Source organism: Manduca sexta, chromosome 26 (genome assembly GCF_014839805.1).
Source record: "Manduca sexta isolate Smith_Timp_Sample1 chromosome 26, JHU_Msex_v1.0, whole genome shotgun sequence".
NCBI classification, from domain to species: Eukaryota; Metazoa; Arthropoda; class Insecta; order Lepidoptera; family Sphingidae; genus Manduca; species Manduca sexta.
Genome location: NC_051140.1, coordinates 5812507 through 5835438, shown reverse-complemented (window position 1 = coordinate 5835438; position 22932 = coordinate 5812507). Strand labels below are relative to the sequence as shown.

Genomic DNA, 22932 nt, shown 5'->3' with positions numbered 1-22932 from the left:
TATTTTCATTATCTATGTTGTATATCTCTTATCCCATTATTCATAGACGTTATTTATCTAAGGACGGAGCATGGCTGTGATAACAAGTCTGTTTCTCAGTGCTGACGGCATGGCAGCCTTCGCAGTGCGTAGACATAGGGCCGTTGTGACTGGCTAATATTGAGATACAACCTGAATCTAATTGGCTGTCAGATAAACAAAGCTGAGAAACAGACTTATTTTCACAGCAATGCTCCATCTTTAGATAAATAACATCTATGAATAAGGGGGTTACTCTTTTAATAGTCCCCATCAGATTGTTTAATTTGAAATAAGACATTATTTTATATGCAGTTGGCAGCCCTTACGAACATAAAAAAATACATAGGTAAATAAGATTTTTTTTCATATCCTATACCTATTTATTTTATAGAGTTTAAAAAAATATGATAAAGTTATCTAAACAAAACAATTATATTATTAATATTATTTAAATTTATCTAGTCTATGCATCAACAGCGTTGTGTTAAATACAACTATATTCATCTAACTTATACAATTTCTTTTTATAAATTATGACACTATATACAGATTGTAATATATTAATAGAAAAGCAACACAGTTTTACTCACGTGTCCACGTAGTCGAAAACGCGGACCAGTTTCGACCTATTAAGGAGGTCATCCTCAAGGGCGAGTGCTAAGAGGACGCGACGCGACATTCGTTAACAGCTCGAAGAGACGATTCCGACTACATAGACACGTGAGTAAAACCGTGTTGCTTTTCGACTAATTTAATATGTCTCGCGTACGTTTTAATAAGATTGTAATATATTTATAAATTTATATGATAAAAGTGTTTTGAGTATTAAACGGCATCGTAATTACTTACAATTAGTCTACACAACTAATCTCGAAACGTCTAATGTTTTATTTTCGGCGCATATATGGTGGAATGCAGCGTAGAGATGTTTACTGTTAACTATTATAATCGACGTTGTCTTCATTTAAATAGTATTCAAAATCAATTAACATAAAAATATAATGCAATTTATTGTTGTGTTAATTGATTTTGAATATTATTTCAATAAAAACAACGGGGATAATAGTATAAGAGTAAAAATTTCATTCACTGTATTGCGCCATACATGCGCCGGCGCTTTGAGATGAATGGTTTATGTATTGCTGACGAATATCACAGAACTCATTCAACGATGATATTTTTAGTAGTACTTTTTAATTGTGGGAACATAAACGTTTATTCAAATATATAGTCAAAGTGCCTTATACGTCTAGGGACGTATATCCGCATTTTTGGAATTGCGGGCGTTCTTATCGAAGGACAGCTTTGATAGCCGTATAGATAACTAGGGGATATTTTTACTATTTTCTATATGAGCATCAAAAGCTATTTATCCTTCGATTAGAATATAATTGCAAAAAGTCGGATATGCCCCCTAGACGGTATAAATTCCCTGACTATATCTAGTTTTCGGTTTTAATCGCATTTTTGTTTTTTTATATTCTCCCGACGTTTCGAAGAGCAGCTTTTATCGTATCCAACTGAGGTGTACAATAACGTACAAAAACCGCTACAAAATCCCGAAACTAGTGTTATATCAATGTCTAACATTCGCTTATACGTAAGAATTCAAAATGAATAATTTTTTGTTCTATAAAACATATAGTATAATTAAGTACATTTAAAAGAAAAAACGCGTGATTAAAATAGCGAAGGACTGAACACGTATACAATTTTAATATATTTGTTGCAGTCAAAACTCTTAATCAGTCAAAAGGTTTTTTGACCGTAGTACTACAATAGTACTTTTGGCTGAAATAACCGACAAAAGTAAATTTGCAAAATGCACATGCAGAGTAATGTTCCAGCGTTTAAAAATAGTAATTTTTAGAGTATCAATTAATTTATATTTTATCGCAAATATCCTGTCAAAAATACTAATAACCAATAAATTTCAGTTAAAATTATTATTGCATCTATTTATTAGTTAAAAGTACTTTTAACTGGCTAAGAGTTTTGACAGCAACATATTTGATTTTTATGAGCCTATTTTACTCATTAGTTTAAAAAAATCCATATTAATTGTCTTAAGTATGTTAATATTTTTAAATTTCTCATTAGTATAGAAAATTTCCATATGAATTGCCTTAAGTATGATAATATTTTTATATTTCTGCGCATTTAGCCGTGTAATTTTTTTATTTTAAATTCAGCTTCGACTTACGCATATTAATTATTTGGTTCGATAACCACACATTTTTTAATTATTCCGTTTATATATCGTTCAGTACTTGTATTTGTAAATAAATTAAATCACATATAAATTCTATAATCTGTATAAATCTCACGTGGAATAGAGCGGTTCAGAATATAATCTGGTGGGTACTGAAATGTTACTCGGAGGGACTGGCGGTGGTTCCCTGGTTATGAGAAGGGGCGACCTTGTTCTTCTTTTTGCTGAAAATAAAATAGCATTAAAATAAAAATATACGTGGTGTATTTGGTACCTTGGGCTGGACATCCGAGAATGCGCCTGAGGGCTGTTTACGTTGATACAATTACACCTGTAGATACTGGTTAGGTTCAATGAAACTGGCTACCTAATTATGTACAGTCAGTCACAAACGTAACTGAACAAATCGCCTTTAAACACAATAGTTTTTTCTTCACTAATATTAACTTCAAGGTGTTTACTTTATTTGAAAAAAGAATATTATAACTAAAAGTAACATGTAGGGGCGTTTTATTTTATGAATTTAATCAGCTACAAATACAATTTAATCAGCTACATTTGTGACTGACTGTACAACAGATACACACACACAACATCACGCATTTACCCCTGATAAAATAATAAATTAGCGTGTTTAAACGGAGTTCGTTTTTATTAGGAAATTACACGAATTGAAGCGTGAAAGAAGACAGAACGTACAGTTTTGTTTTTAGAAGAAACCTATGCAGTCACAATAAATGACATTAACAAGGAGGTTGCGTTCATATTCCTTTAATCCCCGAAGGGGTATGTAGAGGCGCAACTAGGGCACCCACTTTTCGCCAAATGTGTTCCGGCCCATGACTGATTCTTATTGCCTGTGGCATGGCGACTATTCTTATTTTTGCATATTTATTGTAGGTTCATTATTATTGCTTATGGAATGCGACGTGATTGATCGTTTACTAGAGACGTTGAACATCCTATTTCGTTTCTTTAGACCTTGGGAAGAGTTTATCGTGGAACGTAATATTCTTTATCACGGAAAAAACCGATAAGTAGTATTTTCAATGTCAAACATTCACGTAAACATACCAATTAATGCTACCTTAAGGCTGGTGTCGACCAGAGCAGGTTGGAAGCGCGCCGAATTGAATTCATTTTCGGTATGTGTGGTGCTTTAGCTCGGCGTGTCGCGGCGTGTTACTAATGGACGCAGTTTCATAGTAAATATTAATAAATAGCAAGCGAATGAATGAAACTCAATTCGATTAAACTCGAAGAGACTAATCGACGCCATTCATTAACCTTTTGTTATTAGTTAGGTTCTCTAAATAAAGTGGAGCGATATGTATGCATATCTCGTATATAACAATAAAAACAAAAAGAGTGACGACTATAATTGGAGTCAAAACGACCTAAAATAACATAATATAAGTTAAGAAAAAACTTTAAACAAAAACACCACTTAAAAACTGACAGGAAAGGAAAATTCACAGTATCGTTTACTTAGAACACGCTTATTTCGGTTTAAAAACAAACCTACTGAACCGATTTTAAAAATATTTCTATGGGACCAATCTGGAAATTCCTTTCAGATAAAAAAACCCAAATCATTTAATAAATGTAGTTCCGAGGTAACAAACATAAAAAAACACGTCGAATTGAGAACTCCTTCTTTGATGGATTATTAGGAAATTTAAATAATACCAATATTGTATACTATAATATATATCAACAATAATATTTATCGACGGCTGAAATGCTAATTGTCTTAAGCGACATTTTTATGCGACACTAAGTTTTATACATATTTAAAATCAGCTCTTTTTTCTATGTTATTTTTTACGAGTTATTTTTTTTCAAAAACAAAATGTCGCTTAAGACAATTAGCCTTTCAGCTGTCGATATATATTATTGTCGTCGACAAGTGACACTAAGTTTTATACATATTTAAAATCAGCTCTTTTTTCTATGTTATTTTTTACGAGTTAATTTTTTTCGAAAACAAAATGTCGCTTAAGACAATTAGCCTTTCAGCTGTCGATATATATTATTGTCATCGACAAGTGACACTAAGTTTTATACATATTTAAAATCAGCTTTTTTTTCTATGTTATTTTTTACGAGTTAATTTTTTCGAAAACAAAATGTCGCTTAAGACAACTAGCCTTTCAGCTGTCGATATATTTCTTTCTTCATCTTATTCTGTTTTTAAAATTTCCACACTAGAGAACCCCACCAAAAAGCCATTAAAGCTATATGATTGAGCCAGAAGTTAAATGTTTTACGTCATAAGCGGTCCCTAATATGCAGAGATTTAAACGAAAATTCCAATACGATGAGGACCTGTATTAATATCTGGTTGAATTAAAAAAAAACCTGATTATATAGAAAATAAAGGTAATATGCAACGAAGATAAGCAATATGATACACTAATGATTGCAGTTTCTGATATAGAACAGAATAATGAGATGCGTAAAGCAATAAAGTTTTCAAATATGTATGATTGATTGTTAAAATGGTGCACAAACTTGTATCTGCTAATCTAGAAAAGCTCCTTTTTCTAGATTGGGCCAAAATTCTCAGAGTAATAAGTGTAAATACATTAAAAAATACAACGAATCCAGAACCTCCTTGTTTCTTAGAAGTCTTTTACATACAATCATTATTTTGACAGAATAAAACTATTCACAGTCAGTCCCAAATGTGGCTGAACAATTTCAAAATGATTCTACATAATATCTTTAATTCTAATATTCTTTTATCTTTATCGAAAATAAAGTAAACCCTTTATTTTTACTAAAGAAAAGAATATTGTTAACAGGGAAACAGAAGATTAAAGGCGATTTGATATTTTGTACTTGTTCAGCTACTTTTGTACCTGACTGTACCTAACAAATTAAATACAAATGGCTGTGTTTCATTTGAATCTAGTTCGAATAAAATTATGTAGGTAATAGCTTTTATAGTTATTTACATTATACCACAGCGGAAAAAAAGTATTTTTGCCTATTTCTTTGTACAGTCTGAAATTTGAAAGGGCGGAAGCAATTTGCACACTTATTTCAAAGAGTATTAATAAACTCTGCAAGACATAATTATCATCGAATAATCTTGTTATTCCGAGATATGGCACAATTCTGACGCACGTCACATATTAACAAAATTTACGTACATACATTAAGCTGCCTGCCACTTATTTTATGTGATATTTAAATTATGTATTTTCACTAGTATACCGAAAATATCTTTAGTAACATATTTTCACTTACCACTAGAATGCATACAGCATAGTACAAGGGTGGCTATGAACGCAGCTAGCGGCAACACGCCGGCCAGAGCCAGCAATGCATGCTGCGCCGGCGAGTGCTTCGTTCTGGAAACTCCACAGTTAGTGATGTTGTGCACTTGGTACTGCTCGAGGATCTCTTGGAATTCCGTACCAAGAGAGCGAATGGTCGCCTTCATCGCTTTCGGAGTTTGAGCTTCACCGGTATCGATTTTTCGAAATTGGAAACACGGGCTGTTGAAAAAAGGCGTTCTTATAAGTAGTTCAGGAAATGTATTAATAAAATTTATAATTATAAGTACATGATAGCCTAGTTGGGAATTGAACGGTCTGCCGGAATGAATTTCCGCAGTTCCAAAATCCAAGGCACACACCTCTCACTTTTCGAAGTTTCGTATGTATTGTTTATCAATTATGGTTCGCTTTAGCGGTAAAGGAAAATATTACGTCGTCTTAGGTATTCTTGGGAGTTCTCCATAAGAATTTGGACGGTATGTGGTATGGTAAGGCCTAATGACCTTGGTCTATCGTACTGTCCTACTAAGTTCTACCTACATACTTTCCCATTGAAAGAGTATAGTTTCAGTAGAAGAGGAGGCTCGTGCGCCGCAATGTGCAGTTTATAACACAGGGCTGATATTATTATTATTATTCTACTTTTCCTGAGGGAAAGCCCGACACCAAGGCTGGTTCTTATGGAAGACTTGTGTGGGAATACATCTATCGTATTATCATTATTAATTTTTTGCTTTGCGCATTCAGTTCTTCGAACTGAAGAATACTACAAGATCAATAGAAGATACTTCAAGGTCTCGGCCAGGTATGCAGTATTATATTGTTTATGAAATTAGATGCATTCTCAAAGATCAAAATTTAAAAATTATAAGCCCATGCATATTGTAAATGTATCAAGCTATATATATATTTTAACAAGACCTTTGTAGATGAAGTCATTATATAGTGGGTAATAATACGCCACTTAACCGTTCTATATTGGTACATGTATCTGGTTCTTCCTGTCTTGACTTTCGAGTTATCATACATCTGTAAGGATACCTACCCAAGGTTTGTATAGAAGGCGTTGTTAGCGTCTTGTAGCTGCATGCGAAGGCCTCGTTGCGCCAATGCTGCGGACATTCGCTCCTGCAGTGCAGCATAACGCTGTCTATTTCCTCCTGGCATCACTAATCGCAGCAAATCTCGTTCTCGGACCACCACCACCTGGAGGGAGTAGAGCTTGTAATATTTTATTTTATTCAAAAGGAACAGAAAACAGTTACACATTAAATAAGTAAAGGTTAAAATTACACATGTACTGCATTAATAACCATGTAACCAATACCACTGTTCACAGTTTAATAGAAAACTTTCCAAAGAAGCAACTTATAAATATATCCTTATAAACATGGCAAGATGAGTATCGTTCTTAGGTCTTAGAGTTCCCGAAGCTCCTTCATGGTATTTAAGGGAAGTACTAAAGATATAGAGACCTAAAGTCAAACTGACGTTTAGTTAGTGTGTTGTTAGAAAGGAAAATTGTTATGATTGATCAACGCCAAATACCTAATTGTCGTCGCAGAACTAAGTACTGTACTTCTAGCTTTAGAATTAATAAGGTGACAAGAGTAACGGTATTTTGACTGCCTCGGTAGCGTAGTTGTACTGCATGCGCGGTACGACACCGCTCTGAGGTCCTGGACTCGAATACCGGGTCGGGCAGTGATATTTGGGTTTTTCTGCTCAATATCAGCCCGAAGTCTGGAATTTGTGCCCGATATGGCGACAGGTTCGCCCCCTATCACATCCTGGGACGGAACACACTTGGCGAAAAGTGGGTGCCCTGGTTGCACCTCTGCATACCCCTTCGGGGATAAATGCGTGATGGTGTGCGTGTGTGTGTGTGGTATTTTAGTACCGGTTTTCTTAAAAATACCAAGAATATTAAGGATAAATAAATCAAGATATAATATTGTCACGTTCTTACCTCCACTAAAATATCGCTGAATCTTTCAGGGTTATGTGAATTATTGGCTCTTATCATCAACCTGGAACAAAATGTTTACTGCAATCACAAACTGACGGAGTATTTAGAGTTTATTTTATTAGTATCCATTGAGTGCACGGAACACTGATAGGGTATTTGTTTAATTTATCAAAATACTAGCGACCCGCCCCGGCTTCGCACGGGTGCAATGCTGATACTAAATACACTACAGAAAAACTGTGAACGTTGTATATAAAAACATAGCGGCCCGCTCTGGCTTCGCACGGGTATAACATAACAAAATAACAGTATTTCTCCACTATTTAATGGATGTTATTATTATACATATAAACCTTCCTCTTGTATCACTCTATCTATTAAAAAAAATGCATCAAAATCCGTTGCGTAGTTTTAAAGATTTAAACATACATAGGGACAGAGAAAGCGGCTTTGTTTTATACTATGTAGTGATTTATAAAGGCAAAGTGATATTTGTTTTTTTTTCTGCTCAGTATCAGCCCGGAGTCTGGGCATTTGGTGTCCCTATCACATCATGGAACGGAAAACACTTGGCGAAAAGTGGGTTCCCTAGTTGCGCCTCTGCATACCCCTTCGGGGATAAATGCGTGATGGTTTGTGTGTGTTTATAACGTACCTGAAAATTCCATCAGCATAATGTATTAAATTCCTCATTATTTTGATATCTCCAGTTACGTTGTTTAATAGTATAACATCGCTTATATTATTTGAAGATTTACTCTTAATTGGTGATTCAAAGCTCATGTTAACCATTTTATAATGTATTGGTAAAGCATCCGGATCTTTGTCTATAGCTTTAACGGTGGCTACAATCGTGTCTATAGGCACGTTCAGTCTCACACCAACTGTTAGATTAGCGCTTTCAAATTCTGGCAAATGATCATCTACGTCTAGAATCTTTATTAGAACTTGAATTTCTGATGGATCCTGAAACAAATGTTTGTGTGAAATTAAGATTATTCCAAACTTCTCTGGTTGAAGTAGATGCATCTACTAGTTTCGGTAGCGGTATTTTTGTCCACCAATAAAATTGAAAATTAAACTTACCAATCTATTATAAGCCGGATTAAGTTTTGGTATACTGCCATATTTGAAACATTTCACTGTGATCAACTGTTTTGACACTGTCTCTCTGTCTAACCTTGCTGCTGCTATAATAAGAGCTTTACTTTCGTTCGTACGCTCCAACTTAATTAGGCCAAATTCATTTCCAGCTGAAAAGAAAATTCAGATGTATATTTTATTACGCTGCTATCATTTATTTTACTAAAACTATGTTTTTCTGCAATTCATCCTCATTAAGTCATAATATAAAAGCATTTGACGATGTTTTATAAAATAAGGTTAACCTGTAACGGCATAGTCGATGGCTGCATTGTCTCCTACATCTTCATCGATAGCTTCAAAACTGCCGATGACAGTTCCTATTGGAACCTCTTCGTTAACAGTCATAAGTAATGGTGCATCGTCCTGATAAAATATATTGATTGAGTTAAGTACACAAATAAAGCAGTTAACTGTTTCTTACACTGCATAGTACTGTACACTTCAAATTGTTTACAACGATTCGTAAAAAGACTTTTCTGAGATAATATTCATAGGCTACTTTTAAACCCAGCATTTGGCTCTCGTGAAAAATATATATTTTTTTAATTAGAGTTGAAGTAGATAGAGCTAGCCTCGTACACATAGCGTTATGGTAATTTTTGTAGTAGGTAAGGCTTTTCGCGATAGTGAAACCGTGAGTAACAACCAGAATTATTATACTGACAAGATTCCTTCCAAAATGCGGCTTGTGATCATCAACATCAGTGATCATGACGGTAACAATCTTGGTACTTTGCTGTGGCGGCTGTCCTCTGTCTGTTACCAGTAGCACAAGAGTGTACGAATCTTTACGTTCGCGATCTAATGTTTGACGTGTTGTAATTAATCCTGAGTGAGGATCTGAGAACAAAAGTAAACAGATGAGATATTTTAAAGATTCATGGACATTTTAAACGTTTAAGACCATCTAAAATTGTGATTTAACGCGCTATTTTTTCTTTTTGGCTTGATATATAAGAAATTAGAATAAACGAAATTATTTGATACTAGCTGACTCGACAGACGTTGTCCCGTCTTAACTATGAATTTACAGCGCGCATTCTGTCAATTGCTGACAGTTATTTCAAACAATTAACAGTTACATAAAATTAATATTTTCGTAAGTTTTCTTAAATTTTCTAATTTTCCGCGCAATTTTTGAATTTTGTCTTTCATAAGAACCTTCTCCTGACAATAACAAACACAACAAAAAAAAAAATGTGAAATCTGTCCAGCCATTCACACGTGATTACGAGACCAAGGGAAATAGGGATTCATTTTTGTATTTATAGATTTCTTTCTTTCTTTTACTAAAAAAATAAAATAAAATCGTAAGTTACCTATGGCAAAAGACTTAGCGTCGGCATTGCTTTGTTGTATGGAATAGAAGAGTTGTCCAGATGGTTGTGTTGGATCATCTGGATCGCTGGCCACTACTTGAAATACTGGCGAGCCTATAGTTGCGTTCTTGGAAAGGAGAAATGGGGTATGTTAATAAATCAAATGAGTGAATAATTCTTTTATAAAAATACAACCCACTATGAAAACGAATTTAATTATTTACCAGAGTATTTGACTGCTAATTGTTGTCTTTAGTGATTAAACAACATTTCGTTTCATTGTCGAAAGTGACATTTGATGTAAAGGAACTGAGGCAAAACATTGCATAATTATGACTTACAAATCTTGGCAAAATCACCGATAAAACGGTGGAGCCATTTTTTTTAAAAGAAGAAGAAGAAGAAGATTTGCAGAACATTTATAAGTAAGGCTCATAGAAATATTCAATCAAAAATCTTACCTCACTAACACTAAGTTCCTCTCCAGCAGCTGGTCTAATGAACCTGGGCACACCATCATTAGCACTGACATCTCCAATATATATAGACAACGACGCATCACCGCTGTGACCGCCGCCATCAGTCGCTCCTAATAATAATCGATAAGGATCGGTTCGTCCACGGCCAGTAAGATCTTTGCGAGTTTTTATTTCTCCAGATACTGGGTCTATTGCAAATAAACCTGAAACAAACAAAAAAAAATCTATATATTTAATTGCCTGGACTAGTTACACCTAGTAGTGGCATTTTAACTTTCTTTAAAACACGACTATACTTCTTGGATTTATAGGAACATTATTTAAAAAGAAATAGACTTTTCTTATGTTTTTATAGACTGCATGATGAAACAAAGATCTCATTCGCTGAATGGTATGCATAACAGACACAAATAAAATACACACACACACACACACACATTACGCATTTATCCCCGGAAGGATATGCAGAGGCACAATCAGGGCACCCACTTTTCGCCAAGTGTTCTCCGTCCCATGATGTGATAGAGTCGCCCCCTACCACATTATGCCTATCGCCATATGGCCACAAATTCTAAGAGCAGAAAAACCTAAATATCACCTTACTCGACCCGGGATTCGAACGTAACTGCCGTACCGCGCATGCAGTACAACGACGCCACCGAGGCAGTCTGTTAAATAGAACAGTGTAGACTTACCATTCGCCTCGCCTTCATCCAAAAATTCGTACTTTATCTCTCCACCCAAGCCTTCATCAGGATCAGTCGCAGTAATATTAATAACGCTGATTCCGATTGGTACATTTTCTGGTACTACCGCTGTTAAAGAAAATATATATCAATAACATAATTTTTGGACACTCTTTATAAAAGGAATTATTAATAGTGATAAAAAAATTAAGTTACTTTCAGGTTTGGAATAAACTAACTATACTGTTCAATAATGTTTAATTACTTATATAGTTTCAAGAGTTGAACCTACCGGTATACATGTTTTTCTCAAATGTTGGCGCATTATCATCTACGTCTAGTACATCGATAAGCACTGTTGCGATTGTTTTCAATCTATCCGCACCACCTTTAGGAATATCTGCTGCTTCCACTTCAAGACGTAGTACTGATTGACGTTCTCTGTCTAGAGTCTTGTTGGCAGCTACCTAAGAATTTAAACAGTAAGAGATTTCAAGAATTTTTAAGTAGTTTATTTATAATTCCATTTTACTTTAATGTGAAATGACCTATATATAAGAATGTCATATTACTGATACGTTCGGAGTATATTTTTTTTTTTTAAATCTGAGAGCTTTACCTGTATAGCACCAGTAACATTATTTATAGCAAAAAGATCCGAGTTCTCTCCCCTCAAAGTGTATCTGACATCAGCATATCCTGTAACTATGTCTTCGTCTGTCAACACTGCATCAGCATCATTTGCTTTAACTGTTACAATTTGCTCGGGATGTTTGACTGACTCTAGCACGCTCACTTTGTAGAACTATAAAAATTAACAAAAATCTTAATGATTTCTTTTTGTAGAGTATTACTAACACTTAAACATAAAATGAGCTTACCTCTTTCTCAAAAATAGGCGGATTATCATTAATATTTATAACTTCAATAATAATTTTAGCTTCACTGTGTTTTGTACCATCGTTACTTGTAGCTTTAACAGTTAATGTTAAATTTGGACTAGACAATTCTTCATAATCAAGATGTTTAGTTAAAACAACTTGACCACTTAATGGATCTACTTGTAAAAGTCCTGTTTCTGAATTAATAACTTTAAAGTTTGATACATCATGCCCTGATATTGGATCTTCTGCAGTTAATACTAGGACGGTACTTCCAATCGGCTGTTCTTCTTTTATTTTATGGTATATTACTGGATTTGAGCTACTCCACCCAGAATTAGTGAACTGGGGATTTTTATCAGCATAAGGTTGTATGTATATCGTATGTTCTATAATAGCAAATTGTTTTTCTTTGTTAATCTCAGCGTTAATATCAACTACTTTAATCGTTAATATAACAATGCTAGCTTGACTATAATCTAAAGTCCCATTAACAAAAATCTCTCCAGTATCTTCATTAATTCTGAAAATCTTTTTGTAATCGTATGGAGAATTGGGTTTAAGTTGAACACCTGCCTTTGATAAAGCTTTAATGGGTTCAATCAATTCAAATTTCAATTTTGCATTGACATCTGTATCGTGTGCTATCATTTTTGCTACAACATCACCGATTTTAGTCTTCTCAGATATGTAAGTTGTCGATTCAGTCATATTGAATTTAGGTGGTTTATCGTTCACGTCTTGTATTGTGACAAACACTGTAGTAGTTGCAGTTTCTGGTATGGGCATCCCGCTATCAACTGCTGCTACGATGATTTCGTATTTATCTGTATTGACGTCACGGTCTAGATTGGCATCATTGGAAACAGTTATGAGACCTGTTCTGGGATTAGGAAATATAGCATTAGGTAACAGATAAGTTATTATTATGTAAATATCAACATTTTACTACAAAGGTAACTATATATTAACGGCCTTTAATGCTATTTAATTGTATTTTTTTTATCAAAACAGGATGTAACCACTTACTTTTCATTAATAACAAAATTGTCCTTGGATCCCGAAACAATATGATAGGTCAACAATTCATCCATTCCGTCAGGATCATTTGCAATAACCATTGTAACATTTTGACCTGGTTTCGCATCCTCTCGTAACGCAGCTTTATAGTTCATGGGATTTAAGTCGAAGGTAAAATCTTCTGTTGTTTCAGGACTGTGTTGTGATATAGTGTATTTGTAATGATGGTAGTTGCCTTTGAACGTTGGTCGTTGATTACCTGGTACCCCGACGCGTATGTATACTCTAGTTTCGTTATGTAGAGGTGGTGTACCTGTAAAATGAATACTAATTATATAAATATATTATTTGATGGCCAATACATTAAACGATTTTAAAGAAGCATTAATTAATGTTATACATTTATCAGCAGCTAAATTTCTCACCGTAATCAGTAGCTCTGACGACAAGTTCGTACTGTCCTCTTGGCGTATCCATACTATCAACTTTGTCTATTATAGTAATCTCTCCAGTTTCTTCATCTATTGCGAATATATTGCCTCTGTGGCTAATACTATTGTCAGATTCTAGTGAATATTTAATTTTACCATCTCCTTGAGTAGGTCCATCGACGTCCGTCGCCTATAGTAAAATTAAGATTAATACTTAACTTGTTCTAAAGGTAAAGAAATTCAATCAAATTTTATAAAGATCATTTTGGTGTTGAAACTTACCCTAACAATGAACTGCGACTCAAAGCTAGTTACTCCGTCTCTTATAGTCCTACTGTATTCAGCAGCTTCAAACACGGGTGCATTATCATTTACGTCCAACACTTCAACAAATATACTCGCCGTAGAGCCTCTCCCACCACCATCTTTAGCAAAAAGATTTAGACTGTAACTCTTCTGTTTCTCGTAATCCAACATTTCCTTGACATACAAACCGCCATTATTTTTGTCAGTCTCAAAAAAATGTGAGCCGAATCCTGTTAATGTGTATTCTATTTCACCGAATATTCCATAATCTTTGTCTGTCGCTCGCGCATCGCCAATCTTGGTTCCAACCTTCGCATTTTCTAACACATTAAATTTATAATTCGTTTCATCGAAAACTGGAGTATTGTCATTCATATCAAGCAGTTTAATGTTGACTCTAGCTGACGATAGTTCTAAGCCATTATTTGATGTAACTATGTCGAAGCTGAAAAGTCTCGCTTCTTCATCATCAACGTCGTAATCGAGTTTCGAAGAATCTTTTACTTTAATACTTATTGGAGTTCTTCCTTCACCGTGTGTTGTACTGATTGCAAATACCCCTTCAGAATTATGTATATTTCTTAAACTTAAATCGTATTTACTGTTTTGTCCTACATCGTAATCTTCTACGTATATCGATAATCCAGGGATAGGACTACCATTTTCTATATTTTCCGGTATCGATATATCGAAAACTTTTTTATTGAACACTGGAACGTGGTCGTCTACATCCGTTACTATTATTGTAATGGGTGTCACTGTGTAGTCGGAAGGAACTTCGTTATTAATCAATTCTGTCGCCTACAAAATAAGAAAAATTAAGAATAGTACGTGTATTACTCTTAGCATTTATGCTATTTCTCTTTGATTTTTTACATACCTTAATGAAGAAGCTATAGACTCCGCCATTTTGCATAACAACATCACTTTCCCGATCTAAAGGTACTTCAGATGCAACCAAAGTAGCCCGTCCCAGTGGTCTGTCGGGTAATAATTTGAAGTACCGTTCCGTATCTCCTTCGAGAGTCAATAAAACTGGTCGCGGATTAGCCGTATCCCCATCTTTTGCTACTATTTCTAAAATGCTTGTGCCCTTAAATCAAAATAATTATTCAAAGTGAAATTAAATGGATAGTATCTCGTCTATAGAATTCATTCAAGCGCCAAGCATTATTTATTTCTACTGCCAAGCAGTGGACCGATTTTAATGACACTATATATTATAACTCATTTGATTTCCGATTTGTTACAAAACGTATGAAAAGCAATTCAAGATACTTTTGTAATTTATTATAGATTTACTTACGGCTGCAGTATTCTCCGGCACAGTAGCAGAATATGGTGCGTTCATGAACGCAGGCGGCTGGTCCTGGACATCCCATATCGAAGCGGCTACACTAGCTACAGCCTTCAGAGGCTTATCGGATGAGTCACTAGCTTCCAAACTGATTACATATGCCGACCTGCTCTCGAAGTCCAAGGCTTGGTTTAGGAAGATCCTCACTTGGTATTCGTTGGGCGATAGCTGTAAGGTTAAAAAGTTAGGTTTGAAAAGGTGATTACACGATCGTATCTCCTGATTTTAAAAGGTTGTTTATATCAATCTATAAATATTTTTTCTTAAGAATACAGAAATTAAGTTATTTTTAATAAATTTTATCAGGTAGCAAAATTTTAGATGCTTTAATTTTGATTTGATTAGAATAATTAATTATAGTTATTTCGCCCACATAGTTACTAACCATGTCAGTCTCTACTCTAAAAGTGGCACATGCTTCGGCATCACTTCCTTTCTCTTTAGAGGAACATACAACGCGTATCATAGCATTATCACCTTCGTCGCGATCAGTGACTATTATCTTCGGGCTGACCTGAAAAGTACGAAAGATTTTTTTATTGAACACATCGTATATATTTCGACATGTAAGGATGAACAATTGTTTTTTATTCTCTTCTGACATATTTAAATGCTATACGGTTTAGTTTGTACGCTATATGATTTATATAGGTGAAATAAAGTTGCTATATCAAATAAACAAATAATCGCTGAACTTTCCAAAAATCGTGTGACGCTGTGATTACTATGTGACGTAAGTGTAATCTTTACTGACGGACTATTATACTATTGTGTCGTGGCTCTCGTTACGTCGAGTGATTATTAGAAACGCAAAGAGATAAAATTGATTAGTTTTATCACTGATTAGTAAGGCCAAGTATTATAAATGGCACTGGTTGTAGGTCCCTTATATATATATATATATATATATATATATATATATATATATATATAGAGATACCGTTCCGCTAATTGTTGATCAGGGGCGACTACCAGCGAGCACTTTGTTGATCCGAAAACGTATGTTGATCCGACCGTCTTTTGTTGATCCAATATTCATCTTTAGTAACAAATGTGGCTCCAACTAGATCAACATTTGGATTCGGTTGAAGCTAACAATTTCTTACCGCTTGTTGATCCAATATACAATTCCACTTTGCGTTATGTTGATCCGATTCAAACGGACCAATTACAACGATACAAACGTGTTATTGGTCGATATGACGTTGCCGTTCTGTGCAAGTTTCATTACTAATACATATACGAGTATATACGTAGTAAGTGTATTATTAAATATTATAAGCGTAGGAAACAAGACCGCTTACAATCCGTCAAATCAAAAGCAATCATCGTGTGAGCCGACCGCGGTAAACATAGCGAAGTCAAATTGGGGATGGCATTAGGAAAGGCTAGTTTAAGAGTACTCTAATGATATGACGGATAGTGGATGAACTGAGAGAGACGTATAAACATTGGTATGACGTTATGTATGTATGGAAGAGAACATTTTGCGCCGACCCCAAATAATATGGAATCAGGGCAAGAAGAGGCATAGGTCTAAAATATAGTCGGCTATATAATATAAACAAAAAAAATTTTTTACAATTTAATTTTATTATAAAGAAATACCTATAGTAATTGATAATAATTATTATTATAAGAATCAATTAAATCATATTTTAGTTTTAAGATACCTGCTAAACATAAAAATTTTGTCTTTGAACATAAAAATATAATTTTTCATTAATAAATTCAAAATCAAAAATGTATTTTTTCCAATGAACTTAAAAAAATATTCATTAATAGACTTACAGCATAAAATTATAAGTTTTTTTCAAAGACAATTAAATTTGTAATTGTGATTTGATAAAAATGTTGTGTTTGATTACAAAATATATTCTCTGCTCATTTTTTCTACTACTGGTATTTCGTATTGGCGATTAGCAAACAAGTAAAACAAAGTGTCATTCCACTGGTTGTGAGATTTCGCCACTGTTATAGGAAAATACAAAAGTTTTACTAAATGAAAAATCGAGTCATATTAAATTACGAATCACGGCATAATAATAATAGTCTGTCCATAAATATTTTTGTAAGACCAAAATGACAAAATTTAAATCGTAATTATTAATCATCAGTAGCAACAACATTTATCATTTTAAAATTTTCAAAAGCACAAAATAATATTTAAAAAACAATATTTAATTTTACAATATCACTTATTATAATTTACTTTTTCTTATAAATATTGTTGACATAGGTATTAATTTGCATCCATGTTCTGTTTTGAAGTGCAGGTTCTTTATTTAACACTTCCATACATTTGCTTTTACCGGGATTCTTCTTTTTATTTATATAAGTTTGAAAATATTTTTTTACTACCTTAATCTCTTCTTCGGACCACTTTCTATGATTAGTTTTATTTCTTTTCTGAACTGGCTTCCCTTCATCACTTTCCGTGCTACTTAAATCACTTGTCTGTTTTTTATTTTCTTTTCTTACCTTTGGATTATTTTTGATTTGTCTAGTCCTATATTTTTTCTGAACTAATATCTCTTCATCACTTGCGTTGCTACTTGAATTAATTTGATGTTTGGTATATGATTTTCTTATATTTGGTTTAACTTTAATTAGTCTAGTTTGTTTAGTTTTAGGTCTTTGGTAATTTATATTCTCTTGTACTTTATCTATTTTAGTTTCAGTTTCTGCTATTGTGCTGCTATTAAGAGTTGATTCAGAGGTTTCATTAGTGTTGTTAGGAGTTACAGGTAAACCTCTAAGTAGTTCGCTATCAGATAGCATTTTTAATGTTTTATCGTTATTATCTCGTTTGTCCATAACAAGATCTGAATGCAAAGTAGTTTCGGTTTCGTTTGGTCTTCTTTCGGTAAGTGTGTTTTCATATTCAATAAGTTGTGTCCCTACAATAGCTTTTTGTAAAACTTGCATGGGCAGTCTATAATTTTTTGCATGAACTGCTACATCGTGTCCTAGAAATCCTGCTAAGTGTTCAGTGTATTGGTCATTCTGTTTTGCATGTACTTGTGACATAGTTGCTATATGATGTCTCATGCCAGTAGAAGTCAACATTTCAGGTCGTTTCAAATTGCATTGCTTTTTTATCTTATCTAGACATTTACCACCATCAAAAGGTTCTTCTGTACCTGGTCTAGCGAATAAATATTTGTTGGAACTCGGAATATTCAAATCTTCACGGCAAGCGATAATCAAATCAATATTTTCTCTCATTAATTTTGTTAACAAAATCGGCACAGCTCGTGTTCTTTTTCCAGGAATTTGAAAGATATCTAAGTCTTCAATGGATTTTCTTTGCTCTAATGTTAGAGTTTCCAGCACTTTTTCCGGCACTTCCTCATTTTTCTGTTAATATAAAATGTGAGTTCGGCTTGAGCTACGTCACCTGCCCTTTTTCTATCCAGCATTATTATATGAGCTATTGTTACGATGCAGAGTGATTCATAATTTAGTGGGTCTCGGTTTCTTCTCAATTTTTCATTGTATTTAATTTCTAACTTTTGTATTTGCCTCATAACAGTAGCGATATCATCATCCAGTGGAATGACGTTTTCTTTCATCATATTTGCTCTCTTTCGTGATTTTTCAGCGTTCGAAGATATTTCCCATTGCCAGTTTATTTCTATAAGACGTTTAAAATCATCTAGTTTCTTTTTATAAGATTCTTTATACGCTGCAGATTCTGTTGACATGATGCACTGAGTATAAAGGATATCAATACACCCCAATATGGCGGGCCGCAATCGTGCAGGTATACTAGTTATATTAACCGTTCCCGTTGTTTTGTCATACCCGCACATAGCTTTTATGGAATCTATAAAAGTATCATATTTCTCTGGCTCAATGGCATCTGTTAGATTTTCAATGGTTGAGTCTTTCTTTCGCATCATAGTTAATAAAGTTGCTAAGTCCCTCATTTTGGAACAAATCTGTTTTCGACTGCGTAGTTCTTTTTTCTTTTTTAGAAGCCGTGCGCCGTATGCAGTAATTAAGTAATCAATTTTATTACTAGCGAAATTTCATCAGAACGAAGATGCGACAAAATTTTATCTCTGAGCTCTCCTGATGTATTTGTAGTATTGGGGATAATAGTTATACTATTATTATATAGTGATTTTCTTTTAAGAGACGGCAGTTTATTTGCATCGTCATTGTTATTGCATTTTTTAAAATGTCTGAAAAATGTTGTTCTTTTAAATGTACCCAAACAAATCTTGCAAGTGGCATAACTAGATGGGCTTGAAGTTCCTTGGTTGTTATTGCGTTTTATTGGTAATAGGGAGGATTCTCCGTCCCTATCAAAGCTCACTTTGGAGTTGTGTATAAAGTTTCCCTGGTTTCGTAGTTTATCTGTAATCGTTTGTCGTTTTTGTTTTCTAATTTTAGGATCTGCATCATTTATATTTTGGTACTTAAGAACTTCGATTTCATTAGCGTGGTGTCTCAAAAGGTGTCTCCGAAAAATTGGTCACTACTTCTTGGCAATAAAAACAAGCATTTCTTCTGTCCCAACTACGTTTTCCCAAACTTTTCCGGAATTTTTATCATAAGTTGTTTCTTCGGATTCTTTTATTCTCCTAATTGATATTTTTGTTCTGATGTAGTCTGACAAATCATATTATGACGTATTCTCTCTCCATGTGCTGAAAGTTTTTCATCATTATCCTTATTAAAAAAAAAATCTTGATCTCCCTTTCTTTTTGGTGCTACCACATTGTTATCTAAAACTTGTAATTTTTCATTTCTTTCATCCCTTTTTTTCTTTTCCTTTTCCTGAAACCGTTTACGCCTTCTTTTCAGCTTTCTATTCAAAATTTTTGAATTACATACCACTTGATCATCGTAATATTCGTCTTCAGTTACCTAAAATGAAGATTTAGCATATTAGTACCCACTAAGCTTTAGCGAGTATACGACTTATGAAATAGTTTTTCATAGTTAGTATTAATAATATTATGAATGCGAAAGTTTGTGAGGGTGGATGAGTTGCGACCATTTTGTCGACGCATCTTTTGAGAGACACTAAGCAAAAAATCGATATATCTGAGTACTGATCTATCTATGACAAAAATGTAAAAGGAACTTCTACAGGTAAATTGAGAAATCTGAGAAAATATACACCGACTCTAAAGTGAGCTTTGATAGGATGAAGATCTACCTTATTAACAAGTAAATGTAACAACCAAGACACTTTAAACCGATCCAATTATGCGACCCATAACAAAGTTAATAACCTGTCGTGTTTAAAAAAAATACATTATATAATCATAGTTTAACTTTTATCTCCAATAACACAAATGCATCAGGTGAACTCAGAAAGAAAATGTGATCGCCTCTTCGTTTCGATGAATATTCAGTAGCGTCAAAAATAATCCGTTGATTGTTGCATTCGGTTTACGACTTTGAAACAAGAAAAAAGAACGAAAATTTTAAAGAAGTATGGTCCTAAATTTGTTAATTTCATACGAAAGAAAGAAACTTAACGATCGAAAATCTTACAGGTGCTATTAAAACATCAAAACATGAAAAGTTAAGAAATAGCAATAAACTCTATCATAAGTCATTATATGTACATAGTAAAAACAGTTCATATTCTAATGCTGAATAAAAAAGGAACTAGTAATGTAGCCTCAGACGAACTGATATTTTAAATAAATAGAAATAATTAAAACGTACCGGAAAAAGTGTTGAATAACAGAATCCAAAATCAAATGCTTAATCAAAATAGTCTTAAGGATAATGCGGTGTGAACTTGCCCGGCGACAAATTATGTGGTTACCTTTTCACAGCTGTCGTCAGTATTAAAGCCAGCTTTTTGGGGGTCAAAATCAGATCCATCACTGGGCGAAAAGTCGTTATCAGTAGAAAAGCTTTCTGTTGTCACAGTCTGTAAAAATAAAATAGGTAGCTATAATAATAGTTCATATTCATAATTTTATTAGCAACTAAGTATAAACACATCAATGAAATATAAGCATCTTTATAAAGTGGACGCCAGGATAATTTAAAGGCAGAGTAAAGCACAAATACCTGTTTATTTTGACTTTGGTCTTGGAACAAATGTTGTTCAAAATCTGTGGAGATACTTATTGGTAGGTTTTCTGATAGGCCGGTTATGTTTAAAAAAGATGACAGGCCAGATACGCTAAGATCAGTTACTGCTAGCGCATCTGCTGCTTTTAACGAACTGCTTAAAAGTTTTACCTCACTTTGTTGATTTTCCACTGGGTACTGTTTATCATTTGTCTGAAAAATATTTTCTTTTATAAAAAATACGAATGTACCAACCGAGTGAAAACGTTAATAGGAATATTAATAGCAACTACTATAACTGTTTTAACTACAGGACGAAAAGTGTTAGAAGAAGGCCTTCTAAGGATTTTCAAATAGTTTTGATCTTGATTGATTGATTGAGCAATTCCTATAAAAATATTATAGTCATGTAAGTTTAAAAATAAGTATTTTTCACTGAAATGGTTATTAAACCTTTATTGCTATTTGTGAAGGTTTTGTACTTTAATTGATGATGTCCCGTTTAACTTTTGATACCTTTATGGCACAGGATCGAGCGGCAACAAAAAATATATTTAATCTAAAATTAATTTCTTCTGGCTGAGAATGCCTTTTTACACAAAATCTCAAAATCAATGAAATGTCTTTTCATAAAGTTGTTCTATAGGTATTTATAATGGTGGAGTTTTCTATAATTTTTCACCTATTTTATGAGATTGATAGAACTTACGGTATTTGTTTGATCTAAATTAGAATCGTCTGATTCGTCGGAATAACCTATCATACCATCAAATCGTATTTGATCCCTGTCGCTTATTTTTATATTAGGCATTATAGAAATTACAGAACTTTCTGATCTTGATGACTGTTCAGACACTGAATCTAGCCCCGGCAAATGGTGGTGGTTTGCCATATTTTCTGGAAATAGATAAGACAAAATAATGTAAATAATATGTTATATGCGTAATGTGCAAGATGACACATGTATAACTCAGGCCAGTAATACTTTTTTGATCGACCCGGGAATGTTTTTGTGGTATCTACGCGTTGTCCACGGTAAATCCCACGTGCGTTTTGCATATCTAAAGCCGTCGGTAAAATATAACTTTAAGATAGATAAGTGCAAGAGACGGATCAACAATTGTTTAGATAAATATTATTCATTAATCGGTACCGACTTGAGCTTAAATAGATGCAAGATTACATCATACCGTTGTGGTTCTATACTGATACTCAAGTCATACTTACTAAACGTACGAATTAGTTATTGAATATCAAGATATTTTGTTTATGAAGGATAGGTAGATTAATAGCCAAATCATTATGTTATATAAATTTTATTGTAATAAGTGTAATATGGGATAAATAACTATTTATTGAGTTCCAAAACCTACAAATTGGGGGCTGGATAATGATTATCAGACGATTGGGATGTACCCATCATTCTATGTCTCGATCTATTTACTAGATTTCATTTAGTACACATTTAAAGATTTTGATATTTTAGGAGCTACAATTAAATCAGACTCATCATCAAAGAAAAGTAACAGTTGATACAACTTATGGTAGATAACATAAGGTTCGACAAATACGTAAAATGGTACTTACCTATTCTTCATAAATGCTACACTAAGTCAAACTACGTACGTATCATAATATTATTATAATAATATTATAAATAAAATATACAAAAACACTTACCATCTCCCGATTTGTCTGTCATGCTACACTAAAACCACATACGCGCAACAGCAAACACTTTTCGCACGCGACTAAAGCTACGTTGTTAAC

General features: G+C 33.7%; 1 protein-coding gene across 1 annotated transcript in view; it reads right to left on the bottom strand.

Moving 5' to 3' along the window:
* Positions 1–22932, bottom strand: part of LOC115453960 (cadherin-23) — a 39786-nt gene continuing 16854 nt past the window's right edge. The window contains exons 5-24 of the mRNA XM_037443447.1: positions 15500–15628; positions 15064–15282; positions 14638–14850; positions 13734–14558; positions 13446–13641; positions 13030–13333; positions 12001–12883; positions 11739–11924; positions 11412–11586; positions 11129–11248; positions 10416–10636; positions 9955–10081; positions 9300–9475; positions 8878–8998; positions 8576–8742; positions 8145–8455; positions 7490–7550; positions 6566–6726; positions 5489–5739; positions 1–2457 (exon numbers count right to left, since the gene is read on the bottom strand). Of these exons, the coding sequence (XP_037299344.1) occupies positions 2345–2457; positions 5489–5739; positions 6566–6726; positions 7490–7550; positions 8145–8455; positions 8576–8742; positions 8878–8998; positions 9300–9475; positions 9955–10081; positions 10416–10636; positions 11129–11248; positions 11412–11586; positions 11739–11924; positions 12001–12883; positions 13030–13333; positions 13446–13641; positions 13734–14558; positions 14638–14850; positions 15064–15282; positions 15500–15628 (4959 nt within the window). The 3' untranslated portion in view covers positions 1–2344. The remainder of the gene's footprint in view (positions 2458–5488; positions 5740–6565; positions 6727–7489; positions 7551–8144; positions 8456–8575; positions 8743–8877; positions 8999–9299; positions 9476–9954; positions 10082–10415; positions 10637–11128; positions 11249–11411; positions 11587–11738; positions 11925–12000; positions 12884–13029; positions 13334–13445; positions 13642–13733; positions 14559–14637; positions 14851–15063; positions 15283–15499; positions 15629–22932) is intronic.